This window comes from Anarrhichthys ocellatus, unplaced genomic scaffold, assembly GCF_004355925.1.
Source record: "Anarrhichthys ocellatus isolate YVR2014 unplaced genomic scaffold, GSC_Weel_1.0 scaffold1, whole genome shotgun sequence".
Lineage (NCBI taxonomy): Eukaryota > Metazoa > Chordata > Actinopteri > Perciformes > Anarhichadidae > Anarrhichthys > Anarrhichthys ocellatus.
Window position 1 is genome coordinate 6,021,549 of NW_022280031.1, and position 13,038 is coordinate 6,034,586.

The following is a 13,038-nucleotide window of genomic DNA, read 5'->3' on the forward strand; positions in this document are numbered from 1 at the left end:
ATCTCACCGATGTCTCCGGCTGTGTTTCCTTTGTCCTCCAGGTTTCGTGTGTTTTGCCACAAACTCATCAACCACCACATATTCACCAACCTCATCCTGGTGTTCATCATGCTCAGCTCCGTGTCACTCGCCGCCGAGGATCCGATCCGAAACTTCTCAGCTCGCAATATTGTAAGTCAACAAACCCTAAACCCGAATTGTATTTAAGGCTTCTAAAAGACAAAGATAAGCAAAGATAAGGAACATTATTAATATATCACTTTTCTGGGTGTAACGTTAGTTTAGTGCTTTGAGTTGCAAATCTATAACCACACCGGTGGTTTTACATGTTTCAGCCCATTTTTTATAACTTGCATATCTGACATTACTGCTGACCATTTTTCAAAGCATTTGTCATTTTATGCATTGATTTCTTTATTTTGAAGCAGCATGTATGATTATGTTTCAGGAAGTCAGTTTTAATAATTTAACATGCAAGATAGAAGCAACTTCAGGAGCTCTGTTCTTAACAACACCACTGTCTGAGGAGGATTTAAAGGATTTTTCACAATAAGTAAAGCAACAAACAAAGAATGCATTTGAATATTTTTTGAGAGATGTCATCAAAAAAATCATCAATTTACCGATTTGAGACATTTACCTATTGTTTCTGAGAGTTTGAACTCAACCAATCTGCCCATAACTCATAGATTTTGTTATTTCCCTGCAGAGAGAGCTACACTTTTAGTCCACTGCTGCTGTTCTGCTTCACACTGAGAGGGCAAAAAGGAAACAGATTTTCCTTGTATACTATCTTAGTCACTTATCCTGTCCTTGACAGCACATAAAAAAAGCATTTTTTTTTCTAAAAACAATACAGGCAATTGTAATTATGAGGACAAAGACTGATCCTGTCAGGATGGTGGGATAAGTCGTTGAAAATATGCGCTGTTGAAAGTTAATGCCGACCTCTGGCAACGCTGCTAATGCTGGTCTGGTCCAACATTCATGATTTAGGGGTCTAGGTACTCAGGAGCAACCTTTTAAAGACATTCACATGATCTTTTTGACAATGTCGTTTGTTTCTTGAAATTGTTTTAACAGCATCATACCTTATGAATGCAATGCAGGGCACCAATCACAGATGTCAGAGTGTCCTTAAACGCACCGTGAAGGAGAGCTTTTGAAAATGTTGCCAGCTACTGTCAGGTTTCTGAAATACTGATGTTAAATGAACCTTTATTGCTATCTGGAACACTTATGCTACTGTGCACTTTGGCTGACAATAACATTAAGTATGCAATTTATATTTTATAAGCAAAAACAGGCAAAACTGGTATAGTCCAAAAACACTAAACATTCAACCAGAGGTCTTTGTGCTTCATTTGCAGTGCATTGTAATGATTTTAACTGCACCATGAACATTAATGCTTCTCTGTTTATCTTTGATATATATTGCATATAAATGATGGAGTAGTAAAAGCACCTTGCACTATATGAACTACTCAATAGATACTTTTTAAAAGTAATGAATGTACTGTGTGATATTTACTCTAACAAACTCTTTCCAGAAAATGCTTTTTATTTTTTTATTCATCTTGTTTACATATAATGTATGAAGTTGCACAATTAACTGTCTTTGTTAAACATGTACGTTGCTTTTTGCAGATACTTGGTTACTTTGACTATGCTTTCACGGCTATCTTTACTGTTGAGATCGTATTGAAGGTAAATGCCATGTGTCCCCTGTCCGTGCTGTGACTAACCACACCCCAATAACACTCCAAACGTCTCGTTGCCTTCCAGGTCCTAGGCTATGCAGATTATGTCTTCACTAGTATGTTTACATTTGAGATCGTATTAAAGGTAACCCCTTAAATGACAACGAGAGCCTTGCTGCATTCTCTCCTTGTGTGTCACCTGCCACTCAGTACAACCTGGCTTGTTTGTTTCCTTTCTCTTATTTACTTTTTTTCTTCACGGCACCTCTTTTAAAAAGCAAAAAATATTGGAGTTGCTACTTTGCACACACTTACACAAACACAAGATTTGTTCAAATTACACGAATCAAAGAACTGATGTTGGGGGAAGGAAACATCACATCTACATTACATTACATACTCACATGGGTGTCACGTCATTCGGGCAGTCATCGCTGAAATGATTTTGACGATGCAGATATGTAAAACATGATGCAACCTTTAGTGTGATGCAACAAATTTTAGTGGGCTGTTCAGACATCGTTAAGGCATTGGCTGAAGTTGAGTTCGGGATCATCATCAGGGAGGTGTTCGAAGTCAACTCCAGTCGAAGCTGACTCCATGCCTCTCGTACTGACTGCTCTTCAGATTACCCATAAAAGAGGGGGCAAAACCAACCATGTTCCTGCCGAGCATGGTTCAGTCTGCTTTCCCTGACTGAGTGCATAGAAATGTGGAGTTGCGTTTGCAGCCATTTGGGCAAAAACGTGCCGCGTCCATCGCTGTTTTACTTCAAATGCTCCAATGCTCCTAGTTAGCGCTTTCCTCTCTCCGTCTTTCTGCAAGGCTCCACATTTACATGCACTTGGAAAATGAATCCTTTACTTTTATTATTTGAAGAAGAGTTATTTTGGCTGTTTTTTTCTTCTCTGCCTGCTCAACTTTGAAGTTTTAATTGGGAGCTGCTTCCCTTTATTCTGAACTATTAAAGAACATAATGGAATGTGCTTTAAGATGACGGTCCACATGAATGTGACAGTAAGGCCATTTCTACTTTCCAATCACTATAACTAGAGCTCTTGCAGGTAGTAATTATTCCTGCCATCATGGCAACAAAATGCATGTTTTATTGCCTCATCCCATAGTAGATTGAGAAATGAATGACTTACTACTACATTCATGTAGTTAAGGGCTGTGGGGGTGGCGACGGTAGATCTAGCCTCCTGTTTCACCGCTCTGAGCTCGCCACCCTGAATCAGAGTGATCTAAAAGAGTGTGGAGACGTGTGCGCGTGTGCAAGATGGAGAGTGATGTATGTGAGGATATGTTTTTCCTATTTAACATGTTCAAACTGTACAGTATGTGTGTCTGCATCCTCTGCAGTGTAACTTTGTGTTTGTGTGTGTTTCGAGTGCTCTGGATGAGATATGTATTTCTTTGTGGTGTCATTTGCTCCTTTAACTTATTCTGTCGTCTCCTCAGATGACAACATATGGAGCCTTTCTCCATAAAGGGGCATTCTGTAGGAATTACTTCAACCTCCTGGACCTGTTGGTGGTGGGAGTTTCCCTCGTTTCCTTTGGCATTCAGTGAGTATAAACAAACACGGACACATTCGCCTCCAGATTGTAGCTAGGGCTGGTCGATATGGCCAAAATCTTCTATCCCAATATAGGTCATTTTGTATCTTGATAACAAAAGAAAAAAATACACATGTATATCTATATTTATAGATATATCTATATATATGTGTATATCTGACTACAGCTGATAAATACATTTTTCAGGACAGGTGCAGACATTAAGGCCCATAAAAATGTATGCATGCACATCTTGGTCTGAATCAACTGCATGTAAGGTGAAACGTAAATAGCCTCTATGGCTTCACTTTATGTTATATGATTGGTTAGATAGCCGAGGTTAACTGCAGAGAGTAGTTTGTCATCCACCAGAGATCCAGTTCCTACATAAGCGGCCTCAGACGAAATACTGGTCCATGTCAAAGTTTTTTTACAAGCTTGAGTTTGAACAGCTTGAGTTGAACAGCTGTTTGCTCCACCTCCAACTAAAGCACAATAAATAAAGCATCGTCCAAATTAAGTAAATATTGCCGTTATGCAGTCCGGCCGCTGTTTTTTCAACAATTCCCCAGAAAGGATATAGAAAAAAAACTAAAAACCATAGACATTTTTAGACTGATTGATATATATTGTCATATCGCCCAGTCCTAGTTGTAGCCCTTTTTGACCAAATGGTTCCAGGAACAATGGCAACTTAATTCAAAAATCCCCTTTATGTATTCATGTTTGCATTTGCAAAATATTATCCAGATAACGGATCAAAAACTGAATGCCGCCCTTGATAAACAACAACACAGGGTCTGTGTGTGACTCTGATGTCTGAATGGATGTAATGAATGAATGCAATGGAGACATGCAGAGGTGGAAAAAGAGACTGAAAACCACAGAACCTCAGTTACCAATGGGGACAATCTGCTGAGTGCTTTATAGTTATTTATTTCTGGCTAAGTAGTTAACTTACACTCTTTATTTATTTACTCTTTCTTTTTAGATTAGTCAGGAAGCTGACAAGATAACTTTGATTGTTTTCAGTTAAGGTTATAAGAAATGCCCAACTCTTGTCCTGGTATTGATTCTAATGTCACCCAGTGCTTCCTAATAGTGTAAAAACAGTTGTAGCAGCCACAAGTTTTATGTTTAAATAGTCAAGAAAGGTCAGCCCTGCAAACACCGCCTTAGTAGTTCCACGACCATCAAAAGTACATTGTGCTACACAGTGCTATGGCAGAGAAATTATTTAATTCCTGGTTCTTCTGGTTAAAAAGTTCCTGAAATGGTTCCTGGGCTTCTGGAAACTGACACTACAACTACTTTGCTTTCATTGTTCAGGTCCTCGGCCATCTCTGTGGTCAAGATTCTTAGGGTCCTTCGTGTTCTTCGACCCCTAAGGGCCATCAACCGAGCCAAAGGCCTAAAGGTGGCAAAGTCATCCTGCAGCTTGTCCAAAACAATAACCACAATCGGTGGTTGCCACAGTGTGTAAAGATGTTTATGTCTCTGTCTTGCAGCACGTGGTGCAGTGTGTGTTTGTGGCCATCAGAACTATCGGTAACATCATGATTGTCACCACTCTGCTGCAGTTCATGTTCGCCTGCATAGGGGTGCAGCTGTTTAAGGTCATCAGCACTGAGATTGAAAATAAGAAAATGACACGTGAAGTCAGAGATATTGAGTTAATACCTTTAAAATATTATCATTAGAGTGTAAATATTGTGTTTTCCTCCACAGGGAAAGTTCTATCGCTGCACAGATGAAGCCAAGTCCAACTCAGAAGAGTGCAAGTTAGTTTTTCTTGCTCCTTCACAGCTAATTACCTGCAATTATGATCCTGGTTTCAGTCATAACCTTCATGCAACATGTCATTTTCTCATAGGGGCACCTACATCCTGTATAAGGATGGAGATGTGAACCAGCCAACCATCCACAGACGAATGTGGCACAACAGTGACTTCAACTTTGACAACGTCCTCATGGCTATGATGGCTCTGTTCACTGTGTCCACTTTTGAAGGCTGGCCTTCGTAAGATTCAAAATGTTTAATCCTATTAACGCTCTGAAAATGAGAGTTCAGTATTATCAACACTATCTGAAAAAGTTGAAAATAAAGGTTTGGGCTGTGAGGCTGGATCACATGCTCTCTCTTTTTGTTCTCTTCCCAGGTTGCTATACAAGGCAATCGACTCAAACAGGGAGAACCTGGGTCCCATTTACAACTACCGCGTGGAGATTTCCATCTTCTTCATCATCTACATCATCATCATCGCTTTCTTCATGATGAACATCTTTGTCGGTTTTGTGATCGTCACATTTCAGGAACAAGGAGAGAAAGAGTACAAAAACTGTGAACTGGACAAGAACCAGGTCAGAGTCAGCAGCTTCACAAAGTGTTAAAATAAATATACTGATTTTAACTAATTCCAGGTCTCTCGACTGTGTGGTAATGTGTGAAAAAAGGCTGAGGCACGATTTTCTTGATAATAAGCATTGTTATAGTTATAGTTATTACATGTCCTATTTGACAATGTTTTGTACAAATTCTAAAACTGATTGTCACCATTACATTGTTGAATACTCTAGGTTGGATTGAAATAAAGGTATCTAGTGTGTCATTAACTGAGCATTACAACCAACTTTGTATATCTCTGTGCAGCGTCAGTGTGTCGAGTATGCTCTTAAGGCGCGTCCACTGAGGAGGTACATCCCTAAAAACCCGTACCAGTACAAGTTCTGGTATGTGGTGAACTCCACTGGGTTTGAGTACATCATGTTTGTGCTCATTATGCTCAACACGCTCTGCCTGGCTGTGCAGGTAAGGAGTCACACTGTATGTACACCGCTGAAACCAACCAGCTCTGTGACAAAAATAAGATAACATCCGTTCAAAAGAAAGGGCTCATACTGATATATAAAGTAGTACTAACATCAAATATATTTACAGATTACAGGTGTTTTAAATGTGCTCATTTAGTTTGAAAGCAGAGGTTGAGAAAGGGTTTTTTTTGTCAGTGGGCATTTAATAATCATCCAGAAATAAAACTGTTTAATAAAGTCCTACATTTTTGTTTATATATGATAAAACATCTGCAGTCAAGTCTACTTTACAATGTATCAAACATTGATCTTAGTGCAGTGATGTTTTCATCAGTATAGATGAACTGCTAGCTTTCTGCCTGCCATGGTTACTTAAGCAGTGCAGGTTATTTTCTGGTACTGTGTACAGTTTTTAAATGTATATTTGTGGCTCCATCCAGTGATATTATCATAAAAGACACTGTGCTATATATCATCAATGCAAACTGACCCAGGGCTAAGGAGATAAAGGGACTGGAAGCAAAGCATGCAACATACATTTTCACCCAGATTGTTTAATTTATTTTTACAACGTACAACTTAATCCTTAAAATGTTCTTGTTTTTTCATCTTTCTGACCCAAGTCTTTGATTTAAGGAAGTCTTTGATTTGTGTAAAATGAATTAAGTACATATCAAAATAACAGGAGCTCTGTTTTCTTCAGCTTTCTTTAACTGTCCCTTTCTTTGCCTCTCTGCAGCACTACGGACAGTCAGCGCTCTTTAACTACGTAATGGACATTCTCAATATGGTCTTCACTGCTGTATTCACTGTGGAAATGGTTCTCAAACTCATCGCTTTCAAACCCAGGGTGAGCAAATGTCTTCACTGACAACCACTTCCATCCGACTCTCAGCAAGAGAGCCAATATACGCATTTCCCAAAATGTTGAACTATTGCTTGAATGTTTAAAAATGAAGCAGTTGTATGTGAACGTGTGACAACTGATGAGTCAGTGAATGTTTTTTTTTGGCATTTTCCCTTCAACTGCCTGGCCAACAGCTCTGTGTTGCGAAGAAGGACAGGCTGCTAGTAAGAGACAGAGTGTGGCGTGGAGTGCTGATCTTTTTGATTAAAGTAGCACTCGCTGTTTGTCATGTTCTGGCAGCAGTGTTTCTGCATGTAACATTAGTATCAACATCAATTTGGTGCAGATCTAGTACCCTGCAGCTTTTAATATAACTCTCTGCACTATTATCATGAGCCCTTAAGCTGAACTAGCCAGCAGGGGTTCCTGTGTGTTTTTATATTACCAGAATCAGTCTGTATTTCAGTGTAAAACTCAAGACTTTGTGTTTGTGCTGATCTCGCATCCAACTTGCACACTACTCGCTCCACCTCACTCAGGGCTATTTTGGGGATGCCTGGAATGTGTTCGACGCCCTGGTTGTGATTGGCAGCATAGTAGACATTGTTCTGAGTGAGATTGATGTAAGTAAAGCTCGGCTACAACGAGTCCCGCTGCTCTCTGACCCTCTCTGTTTGGGCCACCTCGGCCTAGACCGCTGGTTTCTATGGCTCTGACTCTGTTTCTGGCTTTTCATCTGCCCAATCTTAATACTTGATGTCCTTTTTTCTCTCTTTTTGTCTTCCCCTGACTCTGCCATTTCATTGAATCCACTCTTCTGATCATCTGTCTGATTCTGTCTCCCTCTCCTTCTCTTCGTGGTCTTTCTCTTTCATTCCCATCTGTACCCTTTCATGTAACGCCATGCATTAACAGCACTATTTCGCTGATGCTTGGAACACTTTTGATGCCTTAATTGTTGTCGGTAGCGTCGTCGATATTGCTATCACTGAAGTTAATGTAAGTACTTCTTTTTTCTTCCTTCCAAGTTGAAGTGAAGCCTTACAGGAAAGCCACATGGCAATCGGCAGGATTATTGTCAGCCTCTAGTGCAGTGGTTCCCAAACGTTTTGTCTTAAGGACCCTGAAAATGAAGTCGACTCTTGACAAGAGCTGAGAGAAGATCAATGAATGAGTTTATTTTAATCTTCTTCTCTGATTTCTTTCATTGAAAGGATTTTGGACTCTTAAAGTGGTAAAAGTAGAAACATAAGAAACAGAAAACATCATTACGTGTCACAGATCGCATGATGGCCCTTCAGACTTTGTTTGGGAATGTCTTGTGGGAACCACTTCTCTAGTGTTTTCAGTTGTAGCCTTTACTTTAACATCTTATCAGCTAAACTAAGAGCTTCCATTATCACGATACTTAGCATGCTAAAACTTGACATTTGTATTTGTGAGAAGGCATTCATAGTTGTTAAAGTGCCATTGGCTTATTCTGTAAAGCTTCAGTTTGACCTTTATTTATCTCCTGTTGTTCTTAGTGCTACATCTACAGTACATGGAGTTAATCCAATAGTCTGTCTTTTGCTTCTGCTTAATGTTTTATTGTCAATGTGTTGCAGTATTTTGTTGCAGGAATCATGACAAATATCTGATGAACGTGTGCTGATTGTTAACTCTTGGACACGGCAGTGAAAATACGGGTCAAAAACAGGAGTCTCTCTTATTTCTTTGTGAAATGAAGCCTGTATTTAGTTCAGAGAAGGATGGTTCATGTGATGGTTGTCTAATTCTTACTCTTGTTCATTTTGTTTCCATAGAAACTTGTAGAGGCAAGTATGGCAATGAAGTAAAATGTTGTGTGTGTGTAACCTGTTGTTTATAACAACTTTATCTCCGAGACCCCGTTTACAGTGGATGAAAAACTAAACTAGTCATTTAATGTTTAATTGACTCAAGCAAAAATAGATTTTTGTAATTTTTGTTGAACAGTAACACATAGATTTCATTTTAATTCAAAGCTTATTTCAATATTGATCAAAGTCATTCGCTTTGAAAATTCATGTCAAGGCTCGCTAAGATAGTGGATGACTACTTCTCCACATTAGCCAACTGCAGAAATACACTTTATGGTTTGGTTCTTCACAAAAACCCCAAAACAACGTTGGTGATCAGCTTCGTTGTGTTTGCTTTGAGTTTAACAAAAAACGGTAAAGATCAGATTTGTAGTCCAAACAAACACCAGGAATGCTAAAGTCAAGGTTCTGGTGATTGTGCTCGTGAGAGTTGCAGTGTACCAAAGACTCACTGCTCAACCTGCCCCTCCTCCCCCTTCTGAGTGCTCTCACATCTGAGCTGCAGTTCTGTTTTTCTGGAGTTATATTTCATGTTTTCTGTGTTTTCTCAGTTTGAGTTCCTAAATGTGTGTCTGCATGAGTGTATAAACAAGCACTAACTTTGTTTAAAGCATACAGTGGTGGTGTGTGTAGGTTAATATTGTTATGCATGTGTGTTTAACATAGTTTGTACTTTAAGGTGTATGTATAAACGAGTGTGTGTGTGTGTGTGTGTGTTGGTAATGTTGGGGACATGATGTTGATTTCACAAGGACCGTCATAGTGGTTCTTGTGAGGCACCTTTCATCCACCATTTACATTATATTTGTTGTTTGCATTGCATGTGGTTGTTGTTGTTTGTGTGGTACAGCAAACTGACTAGATCAGATATTAAAGTTCTCCATGAAATCAATTGTAATAGCTGATCTACAAAGAGTTTGAATTTTGATTTATAGATGACGTTACCTGCTTGCCATTCCACTCATGTGTGTGATTGTTAGTTTCCCACCTGACTGCTGTGATCTCCCCAAGTGCATGCTGGGAAGCGTCAGCCCTTCACCTCACTCCCTAACATCATTTCCATGTCCCGCCTCTCACAGATGGCGCTCGGCCACCCGCTCCATTCCCCTCCGGTCAGTTTTTTCCATAGCGCCTTGTGAAGTTTGATCTTTTCTCTCTTGCCATACCCCTCAATCTTTGCCTCCAGACAGAATGGCCCTGTAGCTCAGAGCTTGGAAATGTTCATCCTACACAACATTAAGGACAATTTTAGTACAGAATCAGTGGAGCTCAATCTGCTTGAACAGCTGAAAATTGTGATGAGATTTTTAAAAAATGTCATCTTTTACTTGCCTTAAAGTTGTGTAGACCACTGCATCTCAACATGTTTTTGATTTAGTGCATCAATATTATGTCAAACTGATGTCATGTAGTGAAACGGAAAGAAACATAAGCTTTTAGCGGCAACAAAATACTAGTTTAGGCTTCAGTTACAGTTCTCAAATTAATGTTAAAGTCTCAGCATCCTTAACAGTTATCAGGTAAGAATCTGTGAACAAAAAAATCATCAGCAGATACGAAGACACTGAGTTAGTCGTTATTTTTGTACATTTCCACTAATGGTGGTTTAATGCAGCTGGGTTTGAGGTTCTTTGATGATCTTGTGTTTGTGTCTTTGTGAGTGATTGTCTCTGTGTTTTGTTCTGTCTTCCTGTAGTGAGCTCTTAAAGCTCAGAATGGAGCTCATATGTAGCGCAGGTGTGTAGACTCCAGTCAGGTGCATGAACACAGTAACTCTCTTCTCTTCAAACCTCTCTGTATTTCCTCTTCTTCCTGTTCCAGTATGGCTCAATCTGTCTGGTTTTACTTCCTATCAAAGTGTTGGTCTCTACCTCCATCTTTCTCCTCCTCCCTCTCTGTCCTTCTCTCTCCTCTGCTCTTCATTCACCTCTTTCTGCACCGGACTGTGAGAGCGACCTGCTATGGCAGTTTTGTTGCAGCGGGCACTCCTGACATGCATGAGTTGCTGCATTGCTATGAGTTCACCAATGGCTCCTCATCTTACAAATGTCTTGCGTGTGCGTGCAGTGCTTCCCCAGCAACGTGGCAATGGTGTGCGCATGCTCCATCAGCGCTGTGGCCAGGATTACCTAAAGAACCTCCTCAAGCTAATTCTACATTTCTTTTATCATTGCTGCTCATTCTGCACCTCATACTGGCGGGTTGTGAAGTATCGTGCTGAGGGATTTGAATGAAGCCATATCTGTCTGGAGTATCTCTTTGTTTTCAATGCTGAACCTCCTGATATGACTCTTTTCAGTATTAAGTTATTGTCATTCTTTTGCAAAAAAATCATAAAATCATTATACAGGTCCAATCTAGCCGCCACCACTGTGATTGATTTTATGTTGCACCTCAACTTTCTCTGTGTTCAAATGCTCGCTGAATACTGCCGATATCCTGTGATTTGTTGTTAAATGACGTGAATCGCAAACAATAACTGTGTTTAGGTGTGAGTCTGAGTGAGCAAATGTGTAGAACCAACAATTTCATGATGCTCGATCTCTTTTTGGTCAGCAAGTGTTTTCATCTCAGACACGGAAAAGTACACAGAGGATAGTGAGATTGCAGCTTTCTTGAATGTACTACAATCATTTTAATGGGTGCCATTAACGATGCACAGAATGTATGATTTCCACCCAGTTAAGTCGTGTTAATGACAATATACAGAAAAAAACTAATAATTAGCTATGTGTTGAGAAGAAAAATAGCAGACGGTGCTCTCATCATGACATGAATTCATAACATTTGTTACGTCAGTCAGTTACCTTCTCATTAACGTTGTCTGAAGCTCGGCAAAGACATCTCAGCCATAAAATCCAGTCAACCCCATCATCAGTAGGGACCATTACACCGGGGGAGTGATAAAGTTGTGTGCCAGTCTTACATGTTACTAAGTAATTAAGTAATTTCATGTTGTTTGTCAGTCTGACATGCAAGTCCTACATAAGAATGTTCAGCTGTAAACCTGTTTTGTGGCAGTCCGTTAAAGTGTTAAGATAATGTATTATGTCTGTCATTATATCGAATAAGTGTACATCGACAATGATACATGAATGTCCGTCTTTGTCATAGTGAAACAAGAGAGTTTTGTCCCGTCTATGAGAAGAGTAGTGACTTTGTTCTGTCTGCGTCTTGACTGACGTGTGCTGGGCGTTGTGTGACACTTTTCCGATGTAATGTTTACGTGTTTGGCCCGATGTGTGTGAGACCTGCGGGCCCTGTCCATGACATTAATACAGGTCTTTGATTTTAAAGCCAACGGAGACGCCTCAGGTGGATGAGCAGGGGGTAAGATGCTCCGCCCCCCTCCCCCTCCCCCTTCAGGGCCATGCCATGTTTATTAGATCTGCATCTCTTTGTTTGGTATTTTTCTGTTACACCTCCTATGATCGCTTATTTCTATTTCAATTATTTTCTCATGGTATGTTCCCATTCCCTGTATTTTTTTAAACATTTTTCTTGCATTTGTTTTGTTTGTTGATTTGCATATATCTTAAACACAAAAATGCTTTTAATTTTTCCTAAATGTTTGGAGCTATTTTAAAGGAGAGTGTGTCACTCAAACGTGACGCTGCGTGTCCTGTTAGGTGGGAACGGTTTTTGTGCCGCTCCTCACGTTTGTGATGTTGACACTGCTACATGGCCACCCTTCTTGCGTGGGGTAGTTACCCATGGATGACCCACGGGATCAGGTCACTCTGCTCTGACCTGTGAACTCCCTGGCCGACCTGTTTGGGTTGGCCCCACTGTGACTCTGCATGCAGTGACTCTGGATTGAGGGTGCCATGCTTGCGCAGATGTTTCCTTTCAAATATGGCAAGGTTTTCTCCAGCATGCTCGCCTCCTTGCTTCCTCCCTTGTAGGTCTTTACAGAGACAGGGCTCCTGACAGTGCTTTTGATGCAGACCAACAGAAACATATCGGCTGCAGCTGCTCTGCTTTGATGACTCTGTTTGATTATGATTTGACCAGAAATTGCCTAAAATCTGCAGGCTTGTATATGCTGTATAGAGTAACTGCACAACATGTAAACGATGTTCCCACCACACCAGAAAACTATTCAAATGCAAAACTAGGTTTGCTCTAAACACACAGTTTTGCCCATAAGATGCAGTGCTGCTTTTTCGGCCCATATGTATCTGACACCGGGGTCTCAGTTGTGACCTCTTCATCCCGTAAGGCGCAGCCAGGTGCTCTGTGTCCACTACATGCGCTGTTGCTGTCCTGTCCTCTGACTC

The 13,038-nt window shown here is 40.2% G+C and overlaps 1 protein-coding gene across 12 annotated transcripts in view; it reads left to right on the plus strand.

Annotated features, from left to right (window-relative positions):
• Nucleotides 1-13,038, plus strand: part of cacna1da (calcium channel, voltage-dependent, L type, alpha 1D subunit, a) — a 57,613-nt gene that overhangs the window by 32,146 nt on the left and 12,429 nt on the right. For 4 of the 12 annotated variants that reach the window (XM_031855085.1, XM_031855094.1, XM_031855112.1 and 1 more), the window contains 14 exons: nt 42-171; nt 1,648-1,707; nt 1,786-1,845; nt 3,162-3,268; nt 4,589-4,676; nt 4,768-4,875; nt 4,988-5,040; nt 5,133-5,279; nt 5,419-5,620; nt 5,910-6,068; nt 6,810-6,920; nt 7,833-7,916; nt 8,723-8,734; nt 12,056-12,088. In XM_031855085.1, the coding sequence (XP_031710945.1) occupies nt 42-171; nt 1,648-1,707; nt 1,786-1,845; nt 3,162-3,268; nt 4,589-4,676; nt 4,768-4,875; nt 4,988-5,040; nt 5,133-5,279; nt 5,419-5,620; nt 5,910-6,068; nt 6,810-6,920; nt 7,833-7,916; nt 8,723-8,734; nt 12,056-12,088 (1,354 nt within the window). The remainder of the gene's footprint in view (nt 1-41; nt 172-1,647; nt 1,708-1,785; nt 1,846-3,161; nt 3,269-4,588; nt 4,677-4,767; nt 4,876-4,987; nt 5,041-5,132; nt 5,280-5,418; nt 5,621-5,909; nt 6,069-6,809; nt 6,921-7,832; nt 7,917-8,722; nt 8,735-12,055; nt 12,089-13,038) is intronic. The other 8 variants (XM_031855121.1, XM_031855162.1, XM_031855130.1 and 5 more) reach the window with 5 other exon arrangements.